This window comes from Salvia hispanica, chromosome 3, assembly GCF_023119035.1.
Source record: "Salvia hispanica cultivar TCC Black 2014 chromosome 3, UniMelb_Shisp_WGS_1.0, whole genome shotgun sequence".
NCBI classification, from domain to species: domain Eukaryota; kingdom Viridiplantae; phylum Streptophyta; class Magnoliopsida; order Lamiales; family Lamiaceae; genus Salvia; species Salvia hispanica.
The window spans coordinates 43,367,979-43,393,879 of NC_062967.1; the positions used below are offsets into that span (position 1 = coordinate 43,367,979).

Below are 25,901 nucleotides of genomic sequence, written 5' to 3' on the forward strand. Positions count from 1 at the left end.
ATTTCATAACAACCTCATATGCTATTTACCATTAAATACAGCTTTCATCAAATAACAAAATGCCAAACGGAGGGAGAAGCTGACCTCCTATTTCTTAGTATTGTTTTTTTATATTTATTTTATTATACTCAGAAGTCGCACATTTAGTTGGACAAAGTAATCAAAAGTAGTCTTATAACTAGAGAATGAGTAACAAATTTGAGAGAAAAAGTTTTCAAATAAGAGTATATTTTTTAGGACAGACTAAAAAGAAAGAGTGCATTTTATTATGAGATAGATGAAGTATATTTATAATGGTGAAGTATATTATTGCGGTGTACTGTACATCGAATTTCGATACTTATATATCGCATATCAATAAGGCCCAGTAACAATACGAAATTAGTCCTATTGAATACTATAGTACTCCCTCCGTCCACAAAAAGTACTTCCTCCAATCACAAAAAATAGTCCAATTTTTAGCTAGATGACACGAATTTTAGTGACAAATTTAGTAAAGTAAGAGAGAAGGAGCAAAAGTTGGTAAATTAAAAGAGAGATGTAGAAGAAAAGTAGGTAAATATGATAGAAAGAGTTTTTATTTATAAAAATGAGACTATTTTTTGTGTACATTCCAAATGAGACTATTTTTCGTGGATGGAAAGAGTATATCGTAACTCAGCTCGATTGATTTGGTTAAACTTAAACACTTTCATGCACAAAAATCTTGACACATTACTATATTGAAAATGTCATGTCTATAGTTGATAGTCAATTGTATAGTCCTCCACGATAAATAAGAAATTACGTGTAGTTCTTTCTTTGATTAATTGATTGTTTGTATAAAGATTGAGGTGTATGTTTTGCTTCGAAGAAGAATAGTTAGCATGTAAGGTTAGTTTTTAGCGGAAGTATACATTGAGTTTCATTGTAAATTATCTAAAATAAGATGTGAACTTGTAACAATACTATAATTGTTTATAAGGAGTGAGTATCGACAAAAACAAATACGTATTAAATCACGATATAGTATTGTTTATTCATATGAAAAAGGAAATCTAGATTTGTCGCATGCAGTTCGCTTGGTTGTTGCTACAGAATCAAACCCTTTTGTATTTGGATAAATAAATATTGTACGTAAAGTCAAAGAGGCTATTCATCTCTCAATCCGTTGAGATTCAGTCCTTTATAGCCTCGATTATTAAAAAAAAAACTATTCATCACTCATGTCTCATTTCATACCTATCAATATCATAACCTTCAGGAATTTTATCAATTATATCAAAAGGTTTTATATAACCACCATATGAACATTTCTTAGAGCCAAAGAAAGAAAAATTGAAGAGTTTAGTCATTTTACCTTCATAACTTTTGATTCAAAAATTCCATCTCGAAACTCAAAATAAATGGTTAATTATCATAAGAATTGACAGATCAGATTTTGATTCAATTTCAATACTCTCTCTTTCCGGAGCCAGACAAGATATTGTTTTTAACAAAATCTAATAAATATTACTAGTACTATAATAACCGTGGTGCCCCTAAAGTTCCACCGCCAACTAATGTTGCAATTATATTTAACAAACTGTTATTAATGGATTTGGCAATAGTGTGGTCATCAAACGAAATACCTCAGCCAACTATTAGGTGTGAGGATTTTTATTAACAAGTAATTGTTCACTACATATTTTATCTGTGCACTGATCTCGTTTGACACACATTCAGCGTTATTCATTTTAATTTATATATTTAGTTTGATTAATACATTAAAATTTATTATTAAAATTTTTAATTTCATAAAATTCATATAAATCAAAACTTGATTTACTATTTTATTAATTTATTTGAAATTATAGAAAATATGAGCACATCAAGCTTGAATTTTATGAATTTTATAAAATTAAAATTTTCAATAACAATTTTTAATGTATTAAAATCAAACCAAAAACATAAATTGAAATGAACAATGCTAAACGTGTGTCAAACAGGATTGATGCTCACACAAGATATATATCATATCATTCATCTTTATTTGGAATTTCACATTTAATTTTAAGTTTGTGTTTCTTTTTCTTTTAGAACCTTTTTATTTGTGATTTTGAGGCCATTCATGATAATTTAGCTTTATTTTCAACGTCAAATTAAGTTAAAATTCTATTTATCGTGTCACTATTTTAATGTTCAGCCTAACATCTATAATATGGCCTCATTTTCAGCAATAACTCCGGCCGCAATTTAATTTTTTAATTCCGTAATTTTCTTATTATTCATTAATTAGTGGTGAGATGGGGTGTTTCTCTTCTTTCATGAAAATGACTAATAAAGATCGTATTTTTATAATTGTAAATAAATTAATCATTACTCCCTCCATCCACCATTTAAAGATCCATTTTGACTCAGTACGGGTTTAAGAAATTATTTAACTTTGTGAAGAAAAATAAAAGGAGAAAGTGAGTAGAATGTGAGACTCATTTAAAATATTAGTTTTATATTAGATTGTGAGTGTAAAAAGTTAGTGGGATGTAACATCCGCATACTAAAAATTGAATAAATTAAATAGTTTTATAAATCTTGGACAAACCAAAATGGCAAAATTGTTTTTTAAATCATAGACGGAGGGAGTATATTTTATCCTTTCAGTTAGTACCGAATATAGCTGTGTTGTAAGATTTGTAGATTATTAGTACTAATTTATTGCACACGAGAATAGGTTCTATCAAATGCACACAGCACACGTAAAAGTCACGATGTGGAATTCTACAAAATAAAGGAGGGACTCTCATTTATTTATTTTTCCATCAAAGTTCACATATAAATATAGCTTTATTGGCCGGAATTAATCAAATGATAATTTTTTGTTAGAATTGCTCATCGAATATAATATGTAGTACTAGTTATTAAAGTATGTGGTTAACTTTGCAAACCAATAACCCTAGTGTTAAAAAAATTATCAACCTTAATGAAATCAATAACCCTAACTTTAGATGACGTTTCATTAGTTTGGTAGGGAATCAATACATTCTCACCTAATTAATTAAGAATATGATTTTAGTTACTCATTTGCCTACGTACCGAAATGAAATCGACGCCTATTAATTAGTTTGGCTATCCAGTATTATATAGATGGCTTATAAATTACAATCGCAGGGTGATTAATTAACATTTACGTATCTAATTTAAGGACTTTAATTCTTGATTAAACGATTGCATTTAGTTGAAGCACAATGGTCGACAATCAAATTTTATAATAAAAATAGTACTAGTATAAACTAATATGTGTTAATTTTTTTAAAAAATGCTAATTTGTCCGAACTTTGACGTGTATGCCTTGAATCCGATATCAAAGTAGTATGTGCACAAAATTAGAGTATTATCAGAATCAAGCTCGAAGATATAGCCCTAACCATATTGGCAAATTTTGCAAAAGTTCATGGTTTAGTTTTTGAATTATTGTTAAAGTTCGTTATATATTTACAACTCCACTTAAACGTTGGACCATAAAGTAGCATAAACCATTTAATTTTATATCTTGGATTACAACTTGAGGCGGCTTCTAGATTGATTTATATAAAATGATCGAGCCTAGTACTAGTATATTAGATAGTCTTGAAATTTAAAACCAAAGGCTACCCAAATTTAATTTTAAAATGCTGAAAATGGACTTTCAAGAGTCGGTGTAAATCGTCACCATAGAAAAATAGCTGCTAGAAGCAGGGGCAAAACTCGGAACATAAATGGAAGGACGCAAAATTATATACGAGAAAATTTTGAGAATTCAAAAAGGGGCAAAAATAGAGAAATTTAGATAGTTTTGCATAATTGAGCAGGGATATTTGCCACCCATTGGCTCCGTCCCTTGCAGGTAGTCACTACATTGAGATATATACCCAGAGAATATCATAGAAAACTTGAGAAAGTATAAGATAAATATTCGTTGTTTTTCCATCAATCTAAAATATCAAATTTTAGCCCAACACTATTGATAATTTGATATCCTCCTCTAGATATCAAAACACCACTCTAAATATCCCCTTAACATATTTTTTACATCATAAGTAACTTCATTCCTATGGTGAAAAGTCTCCTAACAGAATCTAAACCTTTTTATATAGTATTTTTCAATACTTCATTATCATCACGTGTAGCATTTGACAAATCCAATTCTCCATGTCTAACATTTTTTTTAACAATATGTTGTATGTAATCACCACGCATGCCACCTAATTCAACATCAACTTTATTTGCAAATGAGTTAACTAAATACGTGTCACTAAAAGTTTCACCAACTTCAACTTGTATCGAGGATCAATAACAACCGTAACTAGCTTATTCATCCTCTCATGGTATCCCCAATACTCCCTCCGTCCGCGAATAAGAGTCCCGTTTTTTCATTTTAGTCCGTCCGCAAATAGGAGTCCCGGATCACTTTTACCATAAATATTAAATGGTAATAGAGTCTCATCTTCCACTAACTCATTCCACTCACATTTCATTTAAATACAAATAGGACCCTTATTCTACTAATTTTTTTCCACCCATTTATCTTAACATTTCTTAAAACCTGTGCCGCCAAGAAATGAGACTCCTAATGGCGGACGGAGGGAGTATTTGTCAAAATTTTCTTTGCCATTTTACTCAATTCATCATTACTAATTTTAATTAAAGCTTTCAACAATCCTTGCACTTTGTAAATCTCACGAATAAATAAATTAGTCATAACATTTAACGATCCAGAAATATTGTAAATTGCCTCATAAAAAATTCTCAAGAAATTCAACATCAGTTTTGCCTTTTTCCATCTTCCTTTTCAGGCACCCCATCCTCATCATCACCATATTCAAGGTCACTTTTTTGCGTTCAGTCTATCAACCCATACCTAAAAAAAAGCTTTCTCAAATGTTGTTGCAGCTTCCAACGTGAAGAATGTCGAGTTCTATCAAGTAGAAACATTTAAGCACAACAAACACTTACTTGATATTTTTTGTAGTTCAACTGAACACTCTATAAACTTTTCCAACCTAGTATATGAGTGTCTAAAAAATCAAATAACATTTCTAATTTTCTTCACCGACGACCCAATCTCTCTTCCTTGCATCTGCATATAGTCTATTAGATTTTTTTTTTCAAATAGCGTAATACAAGATCATTCTAGGAAGCATTATCAACGGTAACACCTTATCCATTCCCCAATCATACAAGCATTTTTCAATTTTCAAACCGATGTTTAATCCTTTATGACTAGTAACTGGACAAAAATTGATAATTTTCTTGTTCAATTTCCAATCATTTTCTATAGTGAGCAGTTAAACACGTGTAATTCACTTTTTGACAAGAAGCTCATGTATCTATGGTAAGCCAGACTCTTTAAACCGACCAACTAAAGAATATGTCTTACCACAAATACATGAACTTCTTGTAAAAATGTGAATTACATGTGTTTGACTGCTCGCTATATTGATAATAATTGAAAATTGAACAAGAAACTTATTAATTTTTGTCCAGTTACTAGTCATAAGGGTTTAGACATTGGTTTGGAACTTGAGAAATGTTTGCATGATTGGGGAATCGATAAGGTGTTCACTATTACTGTTGATAATGCATCATCGAATTATCTTGCATATGTTATTTGAAAAAAACTATCAGCCAATGGGGGAAAATGTTAGAAATTGTGACTATGCACATAGATGCATTGCTCTATATTCAATTTTGTGGTGCAAAGTGGCTTGAGAGAGATGGGTCTTAAATGTTGTTCGGTTTAATCTACTAGTTATGACAAGTTAAAGGAGTGTTGTGAACTGGAAAAAAAATCAAGAGTTTGTTGGGCTTAGATGTTGTTACTTAATGGAACTCCACGTTCTTCATCTTGGAAGCTGCAACAAAATTTGAGAATTTTTTTTTTAGGTATGAGTTGATAGACCCAACTTATAAAAGTAATTTTGAATCTGGTAACGATGGGGATGGGGTGCCCAAAAAGAAAGATTGGAAAAAAGAAAAATTAACGTTAAATTTTTTGAGGATTTTTCATAAGGCAGCTTATAAGATTTCTTATTGATTATTTAATTTATTTTACTTATATAACTTTTTTTGTGTATGAATAACAACTTTATTATTTACTCAATGTTTAATAAATTAATCAATCTTCATTATTTGCTGAAATTGAATGATATTGAAAATTTGTTGTGAAATTATCATTATTTGTTGAAACATATGAAAGTCGGAAGTATTGAAGATTAGAAGTAGATTTACATTGTCATAATTTGTTGTTGTGGATTTATACGATGTCATGTAATTTAGTTTGGTTGAAATTTAATCTTGACTATTTGTTGTTGATTGAGAGATGCTAATCATGTTATGGTTTTATGGAATTTTTATTCAATTTTTTCAGATTTTAGGTTTTAGTATTTGTTATAAAATCTCTTACAATTTCGGCATTTTCGGTTTAGTTTGGTTTTATAGTCCAACTTCAGTTTTTCAGTAAATTGAAAATTCAGCATTTTCTATTTCAATTTTTAAAATAAATTAGTTTTTGAATTCAAAGTTCTTAGCCTAAGCAGAATTCCAATGAGCGTAAGATTATGGCTATTTTTATTAGAAACTCTTAGCATCATCAACACCAAATGTAGTTACATATCGTAACGAACTACCTTTATTATTTTTCATGACTCTGATGTTATTGTCCTTTCCCACCATGAAGTGGGCATGAACTATAAGAATCTTAGACTATCAACCAAAATCTTGAGTATCTGAATCAATGACAAAAGGCGAACACGGATACAACTAGAGGCCGCTAATAAGCAAATGACACTAGGCACCGTAGACCTATAACAAAGCTCTGGGCTAGGTTTAAACACCCACCCGTTGATGTGAATCATGTGATAGAATGGTATTATTTGAGAGTGAGAGAAATCGTATGTAACATATCTTTTCAGTTTAGTTACCTGCTTTTCTTCCCTTTCTTCCTTCCCTTGACTCTTTGCTCTAAGGCATCAACCCGTTGATTAAGGGCTGTATTAGAGGCTATTCTTTGATTCATAGGTTTCGGCGATCGTTCAGGCAAGGATGATAGAAATTGTTGTTTTTCTTTTACGGCTTGAGACTCTGCATACTTCTTTATGGATTCGATAAATGAGAGACCAGGTTCCTGATTAGTTGATGGTGGTTTGACAGGTACAATTGGTATGCCCAAGTACTCCTTAACTTGAGGTCTCTTTACCACTGGAAAATATAGTTAACAAAATAAAACAAATTCATAAAAGAAGATTTCATATGCAAGCTAGAATATAGCAATACCAGTACAACACACACACACAGAGAGAGAGAGAGAGAGAGAGAGAGAGAGAGAGAGGATTCACCTAAGCCATATGCAAGTGAAAACAGGTTGGAGGTAATCCAATAACAAAATACAGCCTGCAGAGAAATAGTACAACATTAAAATCAAATTTCACTGATGAATTGCATTAATGATTAATCATATCAGCACATACTGTACATGAAGAGAAAGTAAGCAAATGATCGTACATAAAGAAGAGACAGATAGAAAGTAAGCAAGCTAATGATTGTATATAAAGAAGGATAGTTTGTTCCAAAGTACAGAGATATCAACACAAAATAATCATAGCTTTACATATATACCCATAAATCACAGAAAGAGCAATGACGCAGATACATCTGTGCATTTTCGATCAGTAAATATATTCAAGAACAAAATTCTACAAATCAACAAGGTAAGTTTATGTTAAATGCAAGTGTAGCATTTCAAAAATTACACCAAAATCCATCTCGAATTTAGGAGGATTAATAAGAGATGCATGAGTTGAAGGTAGGTAAAGTTAGCTAAGTAGTTCAGCAATAAATCTAAAGATACATAAGAAAGCAGAAGAGGCTCAGAGTATATAATCCATGATATGAAGATATTATTGAAGTATCTGGTCAGGTTCCTGCCGGTGAAACTTTACACACTATACAAATTCACAATAATCAGTGTGCAATAGAGGCACACCCAAATGCCACTGATATGATACTAAGATAATTTTTTCTTTTTAAGTGTTACGGATTACCGTGCAAAAGAAGTGAAGGAGCAAAAATAGCAATGCTAGTATTTAGTGATGATGTATGCCGCACGTCATAAGGAGAACTCATTGTAAATATTCAATGTGGACAGACCATTTATATACCACTACTACTGGGTACAGTTTAGTACTAGCAGATAATGCACCACGTACCTTCGGAAAACCAGCAGTGAGAGGAATTGAAAGTGCTGCAAAGCCCCTAAAGACATTTTTAATGATAGCACCAGAAGGATTCCCTTCCATACCTTCTTGTGCATTACACTGAATACAGATTAAAAATCAGCTATTAAACCAAGATCAAGGACTCAAATGAAACATGTTTGAGCACCAGCCAATCAAATCTGGAAGGAATGATAAAGGCATTTCAAAACAAGAGAAATACAGCCAGATAGTAGAAAATTAGTTATGAAGCTATACATAAAAACACCTTCGTTCACCTGGTTCATACACTTTATTTACCAGACTACACATGAAGACTTTCTTTATAAGAAAATCGATAATTTTAAATGGTTACATTGGAACTTATTAAGTAATTGGAACTTTGAGATAATAAAATCTTTTAAATTATCAAACATCCAAAATGCTCATTAATATCCTATGTGCATGATTCCAGAACAAAAGTTCCATCTTTACATATTGTATGATATGAAGTGAGATGAATGTCATTCTGTGAGGACAAATTAACTTGGTCAGGTTCACCCTCACTATGGCAAGTCCAAATTTGAGTCAGCTCATCAAGAAGGAACCTCGTTTAATCCATTGTCATACCTTAATGGGTTAGGGGAAGATCAGCTGAAGGCAGATATTTTCTATTTAGTATAAACCCCCATCCCCCCTACCCAATAAAAAAACTATGAACCGTGCTTATATAATATACATATATTAGTGCTTCTTTTTATGTCATTACTTCTCTGTACATAGGGGGAAAGTATTATTGGATCATCTCCCTATACAAGACTAAATACATTGTAAAACATATATAAGACCTCCCGAGGATAACATGAAAGGCAAAAAGCTATACCTTGACATACAAAATAAAAAGAAAAGATATAATGATGCTGACCTCCACTGTAATCCAAAATGTCAATGCAGTCAAAACAGGAAAGATATATAAGCTATCCGGAGTACTCAAATCAGTAAACCATAATATTCCACCATCCTGAAAAGAGGGAACCTTCTCGGCCAGGTTTCGAATCTGAATAGAACATTATGCCTTAAATTGTGAATTGTATTAAAAGGTATAGAAAGAGATGGATCAATCAGAGAAAAATAGGGAGAAAAAGAGAGGGAACTTTGAAAGAAATTACGTAAGCAAGGAAAAGTGTACTTACAGCAAAGAAAAAAGCGCAGAAAATAGGTCCATTAATTAAAAGTCCCTTTATAGGGGTGAGTGGAGTTACACCATGTCTGCAAAACCAAAATGCAATCAGATAAGTACATACATATCCGCGCTGACATGAGCTTAGAAGGGACTAGGGGATCAAAGGAGAACTAGAAATATAAGAATATCATCAAAAATTCTAAAGCTCACCATCCAGATGAAATGAAATATTACCCCTGTCCACATAAAATAGTCTGTGTGGCGGAAGGCACATGTTTTAATGCGAAATTGGTAAAGTAAGAGAGAGGTAGAGAGAAAAGGTGATTGGAGTATTGTTAGTGGAAAATGAGACCCACCTTATTAGAGAGCAAAATTTCTATAAATAGATAGAGACTAATTTTGGTGTATGGCCCAACATAGAAAAACAAGACCATTTTATGTGGACGGAGATAGTATTAACTATACACTAAAAACGAGGCTTAGCTGTCCGTGCCCTAAATACTTTTGTGTATCATGTCCATTGTCCGTTTTTAGTGGAAAATGGGACCCATCTAATTTTTCCATTATTTTTAGTGGAAAATGGGACCCACCTCGTTTTTTGTGTATCATGTACATTGTCCGTTGAAAATGGTGATGCATCCATACCTTTTTATTCACATCAAAGAAACCAAAACAAGGCTTAATTGTTCGTGCCCAAAATACTTGTAGAGAAAAAAACAAAATTTCTTCCATTTAGCAAAGTACTATTACCATATCAAATAAAGTTGTGCAGCATAGCTATCTCCGTGATTCATTCATGCACTGCACACCTTAATCATAACAAGCTACACTCAGCCATTTCTTATGTGGATAAACTTGTAATGTCACAAATGACTGAAAATATATAAGGACATTCTCCAATCTACCATATATTGATAGCAGTAAAAAGTAAAAACTAGCTGTCGTAACCTCTTCATAATTTTCGTAAGACAGTGAGTCCAGAGAACTGTTGAAATACATTGACCACATATATTCAGGAGTGATTTTCTGGATATTTGTCAACTTGTACATTTAAAGATAACCTGATCTATTTTAAGAAGGAAATAACTTAAATTAATCTCTCTAACATAAAGCTAGATCACATATATGTATCTTATCAATAACAAGAAAAAAAAAATACATACTTTTTGAATAGAGCTTTCATTTTCATCTGACCTTCAGCAGCAGCATTAGGGTCCATGGCCTGTCAAATAACCATTAACATGACAATCGCTAGTATGGAGTGCCATAATAAAAGAGCATATGCAATTTAGATTGATGGATGCAACAATAAATAAGGTTCTGCAGCATAAACCTCGCATAGACCATAGAGAAAGCAAGGAGGATCCAGAGTAAATATACATACACAGACTATTAAGTTCATACCTTATTACTCATTTCTTCCCTAACTGCCTCCAACTCTGGTCGTAAAATCTGCACAAGATGTACAACCATAAAATGGTGTTTATGGTCAAATGCTTAGAGCAACGAGGTGAGCCGAAGTCGTATTCAGAATAATGGCACAATAATAACTCTATGTAGTACGACTGTACGACTTCATCAATATACAAAACCCAAATTGCAGAGGACACGAAGAACTCACAGCTAATTTTGAAGTGGACTTCAGAGTATTTATAAGAAACGGAACTTGAAGCCAACGAATAACAAGAGTTGTCACAACAATCGATGCCCACCTAAACACAAGTATGAAAAGTCACTTTGCCAACACACACATCTTAGCCACAAAAAAAAAAAAAAAAAGAAAGATCTCTCCACTTCAGAAACATTACAACAGTAGGATTTGCACTGATCCATGCCTTTGTGTGCAACACTTGCACACACCATCAACTCTAAACAGGATAACCTTCCTATTAAACTCAATACAATACTTCAATATGCAACTCCACAACTACTCTTATATCATACAATTAAACATTAGAAATCAGGATAATAGCACTAAACAGCAAAATAGAAAATACTAAAAACTCCAAATATGTAAATCCAAAGAAATGTCCTCACCAATCCAAACCAGTAAAACAGTGCACATAGTCAATCACATACTGAAGGGCGGCCACCGGAGCAAACGAATCCGCCGCTGCAATAGCCACCTCGTTCAACGCAGGAGCAGCCTCTACGGCCTTATCCCCCAGCACAGTCACCACATCATTCAGAACCTCAATTTTATCAGCCGCTCCTTCTCCAACACTCGCACTCGAATAATTCCGAGCTCCAAAAACCGCCGGCACGGCAAATCTCTTACCTTGAAGAAAGCTTGTTGGCCGGCGGTAATTGCTGAAATTATCCCTGCCTACGAAAAATCGGTTGTAGATATTGTTCCCACCTTCATGATAGCTCGAAATCGGTTCGTTCTGCAACTTGTGAGAATCATCATCGTCGCGATTCACATTTGAAATTGAAGGAGAAATTCGATGCTGCTGTTGATAAAAGAGCTTCGCCCGAGCTGTGATGCTCCGCCTGTACGCCATTTCAACAAAAATCGAGACAGAAGATACAGTTCTATTAAGGAATTATCGGATCTTAATAGAACGTTTGAAGGGAATTATTTCGAGGATTGAAGGAGGTAGGGTTTAACTGGGTTTAGGCATTCGCCCAGAATATTCAATTACCTCTCACTTAAGAGCATTCTCAATGCTCTCCCTATAAACTCTCTTATTTCTCCCAATTCCTGCCACATGAGGACAAAATTTATGCCCAGTTTTTAGCCAACTGCTCCAATGGTTTCTCCCTTATTTTTCCCTAACTCAACATTTCATTTTTACCTCATCACTAATATTGTTTAATTTTTCCTACAAATGTGTTTAATAAATAGATTTATAATGAACAATTCATCGTTGTATTAATCATTGGAAAATATAATACAACAAGAAAAAAAAAAAACTACAAATAAAAAACCATAAAAAATAAAGATTTAAAAAACATTGGGAATGCTCTAAATACCCAATTTTATCGTTAATCCAGTTTTATTGCTACTCCGGAATGGCGGAATTAGGGCTGGCAAAATATAACGAAATATCGAAATACCGCACTTACCGTACCGAAAAAATACCGAAAATACCGAATTTTAGGTATACCGCATTTTTCGATACGGTATGATACCTTACCGATAGATTAAGGTACGGTAAAGGTATGAGTTTTGCATATACCGCGGTATACCGCATCATACCGCAATTACGGTATATACCCTTAATAATTATATATATTTAATATATTTATTATTTATATTATTATACTTCAATATTTATATTTTCAAAACTAAAGAAAGAGTAGAAGACTAGAGGCGTAATTCTAAAGACTAGAAGACTAGAGGCAAAATTTCTCTTTTTGTACTTGATTTAATGATTCTTCAGTTTTGTAGACTAAGTTTATTGAATGGAAGAGCAAAAACACTTCTTTTTTATAGTTAATTTAATGGCAGTTTTGGTATGATTTGCGGTATACGGCGGTATACCGAAATGTCGGTGAGGTAAAGGTTTTCAAAAATTGATATACCGAAATTTCGGTATACCGCAATGTGGTATACCGAAAAATTCGGTAAGGTATAGGTATGACATTTTATCATACCGCAATTTACGGTACGGTATGCGATATGGCATTTTCGGCGCGGTATATCGTACCGTGCCAGCCCTAGGCGGAATCAATATTAATTTTCGAGAATAAAATATTTATTTTTATGTTTATACTAAAATAAAATGATTTTTTTTTTCAAATTTTGTGAGTAAAAAGAATATAATATAAAGAATATTCTTTTAAGTTTGAGTTTAGTATAATGGTTAAAGTAAAAATGCTATTTGATGTGTCATTTACATTAAAATGAGTTTAAGTTTAAATGGTTGAAGATGCTTCAGCGTATTAATTTAGACGCGAAATGAAAATAAACAATATTTGTAAAAAAAATACGCACCATGATGACTATTTTTCTTGGGCATTCCATCTTTCCATTGTATGGTTGTCCAGTAGGGGTTCGCATGTGCCAAACCCGAAAATTAGATATCCGATCTCAATTTTGTCCCAAAAAGAATAACATATACCGGACTTGATTTAAATATTAGGTTTTCAATCACTCGACTCGGATATTTGGTCCCGATTAATTGAAATCCAAATACCTAAAATTGAAGAAAACAAGCCCCTATTTCAATAGCTCATATTTGCCCTTTGTAATCTTATGTATTTTGTATTGTATTCACAATGTATTTATCAACAACAATATAGTTATAATGCATGACCTCCATCCCCAAAATATAGACAACATTTGTAATGGTACGGACATGAGTTTTAATGCACAATTGGTAAAGTAAAAAAGTTATATAGAAAGAAAAAATTATTGGAGTATTGTTAGTGGAGAATGAGACCCCAACTCATTAGAGAGGAAAAAGTTTTCTTAAATAGAATTGGTCTATTTTTAAGAGACATCCCAAAATGATAAATATGATACATTTTTAAGGAACAGATAGATGGAATAATATTCAACAAGTGGAGAAGTGGGAAACGGGATCAATGGCGTGAGGTGGCCTCGAAGGACATGAGGCGAGTTAGTGACCGAGAGAAGTGAGAACCTAGAGAAGTGGAATTGAGTGATGGTACTCTAAAAGGCTAATACTCAAAAACTTAGAATACCCAATAATTCAAATGGGTTACTCTAATCGGGTAACCCAATATCCGATATTTCAATATATAGAGATCTGATCCCAATTGCACTAGCAGACCTACATGGAGCCATGGGGGTCCCGTGGAACCCCCAAAATTTATAAATTTCACTATATATATACTAGGTTCACAAATATTACATGTATATCTTTTAGTGCAAGTGGTGGACAGTCCGGCCTTCCATTACAGATGGCCGAGTTTGATTCCTGCTGATCTTGTAAATTTATTCCCATGGTTTATGTTTACATTTACACAGTTTCTATTTTGTCCACCACACTTTCTATTTTTAAACTACACACTCTTTGCAATAATTTTTTTTTCATAATAGTTATTGTCTTTACTATTATTCAATATAAACTATTTTAAAAATTTGATTATTATGGAACACAAATAATATCATATATGCATAGTACTACTTAATATTATAAGTATTCATAATAATGTTAGCTTTTCTAATGCCGACATTATTTTTAACGACAATGATCATATATATTTATACGTATTTCTAGTTATTGTCATCCCCTTTTATTATTTGTCACACTTGGGCTCATATTCTAATGCTTATAGCACCAATCCAAAATTAAGACCAAATTTCCACCCTTAGATTTTAAAATGAGTGGATGAGATTAAATCTTACAAATCTCAATAAATAGTAGACAAAATATCAACAAATGGGTAATATCGTTATTATGTTATCATATGATAATTTTCGTGAATGTTTTTTTATATCAACATAGTGCATTACAAATATCAACAATATGACATAAAAATATCAAGACTAGTACAAGAAAATATCAACACATATTTATTGAGATTTTTACATGGTTTTATTGAGATTTTTTGATGTATTTGTTGATAAAAATCTGGTTATCAACATTTACGAAAACTAAAATAAAAAATATCAAATTTCATCATCCGAACGTCGTCGGAACATATGCAATTGAGATCTCATTGGAATCCTTATAAAATTATCTTTAATTTGATATATTTTTTGTGAAAAAATAATTTAAACCGAGAGAGCTATGTAAATTTAAAGTTTTAAGATGATTTTAATGAGAGGGAATTGACATTAATACCCTCTTATTTTATTTATTAATTTTCTTAATTAAAAATATAATCCATGTGACATTATTTCAACCACTAGATCTTCTAATCTAATGGCTAAGATTTAGTCTTTGTTTGTGATTGCTAATTAGTTAGCAATTGATCACTCCCATGTCACACTATAATCTATATATTTTACAACTTCACTCATGTCATAACTATTTGTGATGAGGTAAATATCGAAAAATACTCTTCAACTGTTAATGAGTAATTTGGACCCCCCAGAGTTGAAATCATGCGTCCGCCACTGCCCAATCTGGACGGATGGAGTATATTCTTAAAACTCGTGCCATAACTAAATCTTACTCTTAAACTGGGATGAAGGGAGTATATTCTAATGTGTATTTCCACTTTCGATTCTGCCACACACAAATAAATCATAGTACATAAATTTGTTGTCAAGCAATCAAAATTATTATTCCAAAAAAACAATAAAGTAAATGAGTCTTGGATATCAAAACAATAATCGAATAAATATGAATAACAACTAGATAAAATATGGGGTTGAATCTTGAAGTCTTAAGTTCCTCTTGCCTTGATCACAGCTTCGAGATGGGTGGAAAGTGGAAAAATATGAAATTGAATATCAAAAGATGGATCATCTTTAATGGAGTATGTGGAGGGACATATATATAAATGGAGGCTCATTCTCAAATTTGAGAACAATTAAAGCTCGAAAGACATAATCGGCTCGAATTATGGCTTCTTACATGCACTGCTCAATCTCCGCGGACTACTCACGGTGTCTCTCGGCATGTGCTCGGCAGGTTGCTGACCATATCTGTACGGTAGCTGGACGTGTTCTCGATTATTAGCGTGTTTCCGAAGCGAGTTGTTGGATGTATCTTTATCAATCGCCGAGAGGTTTAGCAGATCGTTGACCTCGGCTAGTGACTCCAAATCGTTTCTTCTCGATTTATGCATTTTTCAAGTCTTTTACAACCAACACTCAACAAACATGTCAAAATACTAAAGTATAGAATACATAGATATCGGACCATAATTAATATGTTATGCATTAAAAACGAGTCAAATCTAGACTTTAGAAACATATAAAGTTTGTGTACCAACCGGGTAGGTTCAAGCCAAACGCCCACCCAGACATAAGTCCTATTTTAGCCTTTCATGCTTTATTTTCCTTTCCAATAATAAATAGTCATTTAGGGTGCATTCTAGCTTAGACTTAATTGAAATTAAACTTTTGTGTATGTTTTCTCTCCTTATTCAAATAAGAACATTACCTAGGGCTCAAAAATGGAATAAAATGAGTATATGGTAGAAAATGTCTTCGTGAATCAGCCGAGTGCTTACAAGAGCTAGATTTCACTCGGCTAAGTGGAAACTTCTGAAGAGCAACACCGGCTATGGCTTGGCCAAGTGACTTCATGGTAAGAATGAGGGATTTTTATGAGGTGATCACTTCCCAAGTCATATCCTCTTCTCCACACTCAATCTCGATCAAAATAGATGCCGAGTGTTTAGTCAACAAACCAATCGACTACACACCAACTATGCACACGACCACTAGGCAAAGGAACAAGAAACACCAACCAACAAACAACGAAAAACAGCAAGACAAACAAGGCAAACAAGAACTGAAAGTTTTGCGGAAAAATATGATCAACTTGGATAATTATTTTGCCATACCTACTCAACCTCAAAATAAATGAAAATTTGTGGACAACAAGATTAAAGGATCTAGAATATGAGAAAAATAACCCCAATGTAGAAGATTTTTTAATTTAACTTCAAATTCAATAACTTCGTGCATTTATTTACCAATCAAACAATGGAATTTATGGCTCATATATTGTAGCTAAGAATGCACTATCCAAGTTTCTATGGTTAAAATTTCAACTCACCCGCAGCATTAATTATTTCCTAACTCAAAAGGAAATAGGCAAAAGGACAATAAAAAAAGGAAATCATAAATTTACAACAACAAGAACTTGGCTCTGATGCCAAAATGATATGAATCAAAGCATGACATAAATAGTCCAAGACTTATTCTTATAAGAAATGTGATATGTGGATGCATATTGTATAACTTGAAAGTTGAGGGACTTAATAGCAAAGTAGAAAAGAGAAAAAGGGGAGAAAGAAGGGTTAGCTCCTAACGGCTATTTCTGTTTTTGGAGGTTACAATCGGAGCAATTTGACCTCAATTCTACTGAGCCATAGGTGAGTTCTCACATCCCAAATATATAAGGGATTAATTCAGTTAGAGATAGATTGATCAAGATTGAGAGAGTTACTTTCTGTGTGAGGAAATCGAAAGTTGTAGAGTGAGCTCTCGAGTTTGAGTATTTTGATTTTTTGAGTGATTCTCAGCGTGATTCTTGAGCGATTGTAATCAGATACTCCGATTGTGATTGTGCGTTGAACAAATTGGTTTAAAGCTTCTCCGTGGACGTAGGTCTTACGACCGAACCACGTAATTGTGTGTGTTCTTCCATTTTGATTGATTCTCTGTTGTTGGTTGTTGTTTTGGGCCGGATTCCTCCGCCGATTCTAACAAATTGGCGCCGTCTGTGGTAATCGAGAGTTTGATTGTTGATCGGCGAGATGGCTTCGGCAAAGATTGATGTGGAGAAATTCACGGGGAAAAACGACTTTGGTTTGTGGAGGCTCAAGATCAAAGCGGTGTTGATGCAACATGGTTTGTGGGAGATCTTGACTGAGAAGGATCAAGAGCCGACCGGAGATGAGGCGGTGGTTGATCCGAAGAAGAAGGAGCTCCAAAATAAGGCCTACAGCACCTTGACTCTTAGCCTCGGTGATCGAGTATTAAGGGAAGTTTCTAAAGAGGAGACAACTGCTGGAATTTGGGCGAAGCTTGAATCAATTTACATGACCAAGTCTCTTGCCAATCGTCTGCATCTCAAGCAGAGATTGTTCACATTCAAGATTTCAGAGTCAAGAAGTGTGATGTAGCAGTTAGATGAGTTTGGGAAATGTATAGATGATTTGGAGAACATTGATGAGCAGCTCAAAGATGAGGATAAGGTGCTCATGCTTCTCAACCCCTTGCCGAAGTGTTATGAGCAGTTCAAAGGATGTCATACTTCTTGGGAGAGACTCCAAGATTACCGAAAAGATATATGTTATGAAGGAAAAATCAGAAGCTTTCTCTAAGTTTAAATAATGGTTCAAAGAAGTAGAATTGGAGAAAAGAAAAACTCTCAAATGCCTTAGAACAGATAATGGTTTTGAATTTTTGTCACATGAGTTTGATCAATATGGAAGTTCGAACTATTTTACCAATCCGACCCCCCCATCTGAAACCACCGGCCCAAGATTGCTTCCGAAAGACAAGAACGATAAAAATCCCCCCCAAATTCAAAGGGTTATGCATGCTTTACTATGCTTTCTAAAGCTTTTTAGATAGGCCATCCTCATATAAGGGGGTCCATTAGAAGTGGAAAACAAAATGGTGGGGGAATGCGGGGTGAAAATTTATTCTCATTAAGAATCAAACTTTGATTCTAAGGGGCCTTTTGGTCAAAACTTGGGGGTAAAGGATTCAAAAAGGTTAAGCATTCAACAACAACAAAGCGGGGTATAAAGCCAGGTTGGTGGCTAAAGGGTTCACTCAGAAAGAGGAAATCGACTACAATGAAATCTTTTCTTTTTGGGGAAACATGCCTCCACGAATCTTACTTGCTATTTGGGGTAAAGAGATTGGGAATTACATCAATTGGATGTAAAAACAGCTTTCTTACATGGTGAGTTGGAAGAAAAGATCTACATGGAACAACCATCAGGTTTTGTCAAAGAAGGGGATGAGCAGAAAGTGTGTTTACTCAAGAGGAGTTTGTATGGTTTGAAACATTTCCCGAATAATGGTTTTCCGAGATTTGATAAAAGATATCCACAAGTTAGGCTTTGAGAAGTCAAATGATTTTTTAGGTGTTTTCATTAAGTGAAAAGGGCGGACCCCAATTGCTTACCTTTTGCTTTATGTAGATGACATGCTCATTCGGCAAAAATAGGGAAGAAATCGGATCAAAAAGAAAGGTTTGGGAGTCGAATTTGATAAAGGATTTTGGGGTGCCAAAAAAATCTTAAAATATGGAAAATTGTTGGAAAATAGGAAAAAAATGGACAAAATCCCATATGCAAGTGTTGTTGGGAGTGTGATGTACACGATGGTGTGCACAAGGCCTGATGTAAGCCATGCTATAAGTGTTGCAAGCCGATTAATGGCAGACCCTGGCATTGAACATTGGCATGCTTTGAAATGAATCTTGAGGTATCTGGGAGGGACATCAGACTACAACATTATGTGCTCAGGGAATTGATCAAGACCCATTGGTGGGGTTCTGTGACTCAGACTTTGCAGTCAGCTGTGACACAATGAAGTCTTAAACTGGGTATATTTTTTGCTTGTTTGGTTCAGTTGTGTGTTGGAAGTCATGCCTACAGTCAGTGGTGGCATTATCTACTACGGAAGCTGAATATATAGCATTAACTGAGGCTGTAAAGGAAAGTTTTTGGCTGAAGGAAATATTGTCTGACTTTGGGATAAAGCAAGAGGCAGTTACTATTTTATATGATTCAAGCAGTGCAATCTGCCTCACCAAGCATCAAACTTTCCACAAGAGGAGTAAACATGTGGATGTGAAGCTGCATTTTATCAGGGATGAAGTGAATAAAGGGGGATGTGAAAGTGATGAAGGTATCCACGGAAGACAATGCAGTGGATATGCTTACCAAGACTCTGCCATGTTCTAAGCTTAAGAAATGCTTGGACATGGTGAATGTGGTCCAACACTGAAGAAAGTGAAGGGAAAGAGAAGCAGATCAAGTCATTCAATCATGATCCAAGGTGGAGAATTTGTGATATGTGGATGCATATTGTATAACTTGAAAGTTGAGGGACTTAATAGCAAAGTAGAAAAGAGAAAAGGGGGAGATAGAAGGGTTAGCTCCCAACGGCTATTTCTGTATTTGGAGGTTACAACCGGAGTAGTTTGACCTTAGTTCTACTGAACCATAGGTGAGTTCTCACATCCCAAATATATAAGGGATTAATTCAGTTAGAGATAGATTGATCAAGATTGAGAGAGTTACGTTCTGTGTGAGGAAATCGAAAGTTGTAGAGTGAGCTCTCGAGTTTGAGCGTTTTGATTTCTTGAGTGATTCTCAGCGTGATTCTTGAGCGATTGTAATCAAATACTCTGATTGTGATTGTGCGTTGAATAAATTGGTTGAAAGCTTCTCCGTGGACGTAGGCCTTACGACCGAACCACGTAATTGTGTGAGTTCTTCCATTTTGATTGATTCTCTGTTGTTGGTTGTTGTTTTGGGCCAGATTCCTCCGCCGATTCTAACAAGAAATAATAAAAGCAACAAAAAAATAGGAGTTTCAACTCAACAAAAAAATTGACCTTCAATGGAACCACAGAATTCCCACTAAAATTATGGTAGCAACCACTCTCAACAACATTCACTATTGACAAACTATCAACAAAGCCTCACTCCTAGCTATACCCAAACTAGATACATAATTTAACAAAGAAGATAAATTTCATTTCAACCATGGCCGTCACCATGGAATTTAATGCTATAGTGATATCACCGCTCTTTGGTGGATGAGGATTACGAAAAAAATACATTTATATATGTTGCCCGCTTGCTACTATTTTCTTGTTTTTATACTAGTAGTACTTATTAGATAGAACATGTGCTTCCTTATTTTTTATTGTTGCTTAGAGTTACTTACGTTAAGTTAGTTCATTGTCTTTTTAGGTTAAACATTTTGTAAAATATTATACAAAAAAAACTCGTATGAGAGTATACTATATTTATTCTTTTTCGTGTCAAAGATTTCATATGGAGTATACTATGTACACAAAACATTAGAAAAATGAGTGGAGTGAGAAAAGCTAGGAAAATTCTAAGAAATACCCGAAGTTGATGGTGACGAACCAGAAGACGACACAGACAGTGAGAAACACGGGGTGGCAACTGAGCTGACCGGCGAATTTCTACACAAAGGGCAAGAGCCATTGAGCTTAAGCCACTCATCTAAGCAATCTGCGTGAAAATAGTGATTACACTCGGGAATACTTCTTAAAGTCTCTTTTGGTTGGTAATCAGAGAGACAAATTGGACAACAAACATCATTTGCTTTGGGAAGTCTACGACTTTCCCCTAGCACTGTCGTTGGGTACGACTGTATGGTGGGCCCATCGAGGCCGCTCACCGACCTAATCACAGGCCTTTGGTCGGAGATTGTCATCGGGAGGTTGGAGTTGATGCTACTTCGGAGGTTAAAAGCCCGAATCATGCCACAAGCGTAACATATGAGCCCTATAAGACATACTAATCCCGGTATTCCCACTCCAATTATAATTCCATATTTTGCACTCCTTGGAAGACCTATACCAAACATAACATCGTTATAACAGAGAAGCTCACTGCAGCCCAATCATTAGAGAAACATAATTGGGCATATCTTAGATTACAGTTATTTACACTTCTTAATTAATTGTCTTTACCATAATTTATCATAATCTTCTTATATAAAAATATATTTTCTTGCATATCATTATATAAAATATCACATGAAAACACAGTACTCCCTCCGTCCCACAAAAGATGTCACACTTGTGGGACGACACGAGATTTTATGAGGTTTTGTTTTATGTGTTAAATAGAAAGAGAAAATATAATTTTTATATTTATGTGAGAGAGAACTTTTTCCAAAAAGGAAAATGAGTCATCTTTTGTGGGACAAACTAAAAAGGAAAGTGTGACATCTTTTGTGGGACGGAGGGAGTACAATTTATATGAAACGCATACAATTTTATTACACACGTGTTTAATAAAATTGTTTTTTCCATGGTCCAAACAGTCCCGCCCTAAATGCCCCTAATGTTTTAAAAATGGAACTGAAACATTAAGCGAATCGATGAAGCTATCACTTCACGGGTCAGACTGTTGGACCGACCATAGCAACGATCAGGCGAAAATACTTTAAAATACAAATAAATATAGTTAAATTTATACTATTATACACTAAAATATTAAATATTATTTATGAAGAAAAATATAATTGCACAATGAAAATCTTAAAACTAAATTCCAACAAATCTATAAATTTATCAATAATTTTCAATATCCAATAATTATAATTTATTTATAAAATTATTTTAAAAATAAGAACAGTTTATTGTAAATGATAAAAATATATTAGTAGTATTATATAAAAATAAGCCAAAAGACTGAAAATCCGCCCATATTTGTAGCATATGAAATATAAAATTAATTTACACATATTGGTTTTTATATTTTAAAGCATATGCAAATTGCAAAATTTGTCCTAATACAATTATTCATATTCACAATTTAACACGACAACATATTATAGCTTGTGTAATTATTTATTCTGGAATTTTTAATGAGTACCATCTCTATTCCCAACTCTTCTCATTAAAAATTCCAGAATAAATAATTACACAAGCTATAATTGCAAAACAAATTTAAATAAAAAATAAAAATATAAAATCGGGCCATTAGTATGGAACAGCACAACTTTATAGTGATTTTTGATTTTTATACCTGGATCGGGACCGGACTAGATAAGAACCATACACTAATTCGCAGCCGAATCCGATTTTATTACATTGGATTATTTGTGATCACACCTTCAAAAATTTGTACTGATTCGTACAAAATTATTTAAACTCACTAGATAGCAAATTAGCTTAGAATCGGCATTTATTTGGGTGCCGAAAACCTACCAAGTTATTTAGTAGTATTAAATTATATTTGCATGTAGGTGTTCTTGAAAATATCAGGCTCATGTTGCAATATTTCAACTTCAATCGTTCAATTTATACAGGAGTAGTATTTTTCTTTTCTCTTTTCGGGTTCTTTCATTAAAAGGCTAAACAGTACATACTAGCCTAACTTTTGTGAGATGGAGATATTTTGATATTAGTCTTACAAATTATACTTCATCTTGCCCACAGAAATAAGTCATTTAACTTCATCTTGCCCATAGAAATAAGTCATTTAAGAATAATACGGATTTAATGAGTAACTAATAAAGTAAGAGAAACGATGAAAAAATAGTTAAAATAATATAGTGTCACTCATAAATAATAGTAAAATAAAAGAGAAGATGAAAAGGTTTTCATAAATGAATATGAACTATTTCTATATGACGAACGAAAAAGGAAATTCGGCTTATTTCTATAAGAAATACTCCCCCCATCCCTCTATAGCTGAGTCGTATTCCTTTTTTTGTTGTCCTACTGTAGCTGAGTAATTTCCTATTTTTGCAAAAAGCATAACTCTTCTTCCCTCTTACTTTATTCTCTCTTCTTCTCTCTACCTTTTTTCTTTCATACTTTATTCTTCCTTTACTTACTCAATTTTAACACAATTTCTTAAATTTCATGCCGAAAAAAAAAACGTCTCTACTACATAGAAACGGAGGGAATATAAAATTTAAACCAAAAAGAAAAATGAGTCATTTTCAGTGATACGGAGAAAATACTTCTTTTTCTAGTTTTAAAAGTGGTCTAAAAAATACTACAAATTTTATGTTCGCAATTTTCTAAACTTAACTACAAACTTTTAATCATGTGCAATATTTTTAGAAGATTTTGTTCAAATCTATATAGCTCAGTCTAAATATACTATTGTTTTGACTTGAATTTGGCATTGGTAGCTAAATAAATCCTAGAATTAAATTTCGCGCAGCTCAATCACTAAATTACGTAGTTACTATTAATTATCATCACTAGAATTTAACCTCTTGTTTTAGCAGTTGCAGAAAACTCAGAGAAACGAAAAAATTTTTGTAAAAAAAGATCACTGACCGGATCCAGAATGGCGGAAGCAGGCAACTGTCGAGCCCTCACTGAATCCGCAAATCCCGCCCCCAATTTCACAATTCCGGCAGGGCGGATCATTCCACACCAGCTCCAAATCATCCCTCAAATCCATCTGCGTCCACTCGAACTGCGACAGCTCCCACTCAATCGGCACCCTCACGCTCTTAATCCTCCTGCACGTCGCCGGCGCCGCGGCCGTCGGATCCGATCTCATCGCGAGAACGGTGTGGTTCCTCCCGCTCAGGCAATCGAGCTGCGTGTACCGAGCAGGATCGTAATCCATGAAATCGGAGGAGCAATTGAGGAACGTGTAGCTCCTAGTGTAAGCGCCGCGGAATGGCGAGCCGGCAGCCGAGAAATTGAGGATCCGACGCGGCAGGCACGAGTTCGGATCGTTGATGAAGATCGCTTGAGAGGCGTAGTCTATGTGGTCCACCACGAAGGCGCCGGAGTGAGGTAGGGTTAGGATCGTCTGATTCCGGTGGTTGCAGCGGAGCTCGAAGCCCGATCGGCCGCCGCAGCTGGGCGATTGGCGGTGGAGTAGGTGGAAAGGGAAGCGGATCTGCGGGCCGAAGGCGGCGTGGCATGATTGGGGGCTGCAGGGAGCGGCGGCGGAGAGAGAAGGGATTGTGGAGAGGAATGAGGAGACGCAGAGAGTGAGGAGAGGGATGAGTGTTGCTGCTGTTTTGGTAGCCATTTTGCTTTTGTTTATGTGAAGCAATTTTATGTATTAATTCATTTCACAATTTTGACTAGAAATTTTATTGGAGTAGGAAGTTGGGGTGGTTGAATGATATTAGACGGTGATTGATAATGTAGACGTGGCGTATAATGTTGAAAATAATTAGTCCAAGCATACCTACTTGGTGTTTTGGAGTTTCTTGATTACTATAATTGTGGAGCTAATGGTTATAATAAATACAGGAAGAGTAGAACAATAGACAAATAATCTTGATAAAGTATATAGCTAGGACGGTGAAGGATTGTGTTCTTCTAATTTGGATAGTGGTATCTAGTAGTACTAGTAGTATACAATTTTACAAGAACGAAAAAATAAATAATTATATACTCCATATTAAAAGAAAGAGTGAAAAAGACCAGTGACGTCATTTTATAAAGATACAAAGAAAGATACAAAGAGTTAGTAATAAATAATACTCTCTCCGTCGAGTCCTAATCAAAAGAGTGTACTTATTTTATAAGAATAAGTAGTAAAGCGAATAATTATAAATAGTTAGAGTTAAAGTAGTAAAGCGAAGGGAATAGTTAATACGTGACACTAGTTGATATTATTGACATAAGCAAAAGCAATGGTGCTCCGCATCCATGGTTGGTGCCGGGCCGCGGCACTAACGGTGTCACTGCAAGCACCACATATAGAAAATTTTACTTGGGCTAAAATAAAATGGGGCTGGATACATTTCCTATACTTCGAAGTGTTTATAAAAAGGGTTGTTCAAATTAAATGTTGATCCAATTACGCTTATATGATTTTTGACAAGCAACTAGAAACCAATAAATTGAAAATCAAAACAGAAAAAAATAGCTATAAATATTCTTCAGAAATTATTCAAAAAAAACTTCGATCTATTGTATACTCCTTATTTGTTGAAAACTTAAACAATGATTAACAACAATTTGCAATCCCAATTACTCTAAAGACTTCTTAAATATATCAAATATATTTTTTTTAAATGAGAAGTTTTTAGTAAAAATACTAAGCATGAAATGATATTTATCACTTTCAACCTAAAGAAATAGTGAACAGATCATACACATGACTTAACTAAAAAAAGTTATTTAGTCATTCCACCAAACTCGTTATATTCATATATTTTATGCACTAAAGCATAAAATTATTAGGGTGAATGGTTGATTTTATTCCTGTTAATGAAG

The 25,901-nt window shown here is 34.0% G+C and overlaps 2 protein-coding genes across 2 annotated transcripts; both read right to left on the reverse strand.

The window, feature by feature from the left end:
- Positions 1–6,607: 6,607 nt before the first annotated feature.
- On the reverse strand, positions 6,608–12,005 carry LOC125216305 (mitochondrial inner membrane protein OXA1-like). The gene is made up of 9 exons (XM_048117986.1): positions 11,407–12,005; positions 10,991–11,081; positions 10,774–10,821; positions 10,533–10,591; positions 9,380–9,455; positions 9,112–9,243; positions 8,202–8,309; positions 7,332–7,386; positions 6,608–7,194 (listed from the first exon to the last, which is right to left on the reverse strand). The coding sequence occupies exons 1-9, from the start codon at positions 11,871–11,873 to the stop codon at positions 6,914–6,916; spliced, it is 1,317 nt and encodes a 438-aa protein (XP_047973943.1). The 5' UTR covers positions 11,874–12,005; the 3' UTR covers positions 6,608–6,913.
- Positions 12,006–20,932: 8,927 nt separating this feature from the next.
- On the reverse strand, positions 20,933–24,745 carry LOC125211302 (putative RING-H2 finger protein ATL21A). Its single transcript, XM_048111033.1, has 2 exons — positions 23,991–24,745; positions 20,933–21,540 (listed from the first exon to the last, which is right to left on the reverse strand). Exons 1-2 carry the CDS (start codon positions 24,700–24,702, stop codon positions 21,056–21,058), a joined length of 1,197 nt encoding a protein of 398 aa, XP_047966990.1. The 5' UTR covers positions 24,703–24,745; the 3' UTR covers positions 20,933–21,055.
- Between the last annotated feature and the right edge of the window lie 1,156 nt (positions 24,746–25,901).

What these genes read in the sequence shown, in the direction of transcription:
- LOC125216305 (XM_048117986.1), bottom strand. Translation starts at nt 11,873, where the DNA reads ATGGCGTACAGGCGGAGCATCACAGCTCGGGCGAAGCTCTTTTATCAA. An exon ending in CATTTTGGATTACAGTGGAG is followed by an intron (nt 8,310 to 9,111) that starts GTCAGCATCATT and finishes ATCTGTATTCAG; the next exon opens with TGTAATGCACAAGAAGGTAT. An exon ending in TCACTGCTGGTTTTCCGAAG is followed by an intron (nt 7,387 to 8,201) that starts GTACGTGGTGCA and finishes ATTTCTCTGCAG; the next exon opens with GCTGTATTTTGTTATTGGAT.
- LOC125211302 (XM_048111033.1), bottom strand. Translation starts at nt 24,702, where the DNA reads ATGGCTACCAAAACAGCAGCAACACTCATCCCTCTCCTCACTCTCTGC. An exon ending in CTTCCGCCATTCTGGATCCG is followed by an intron (nt 21,541 to 23,990) that starts GTCAGTGATCTT and finishes TGTTTGGTATAG; the next exon opens with GTCTTCCAAGGAGTGCAAAA.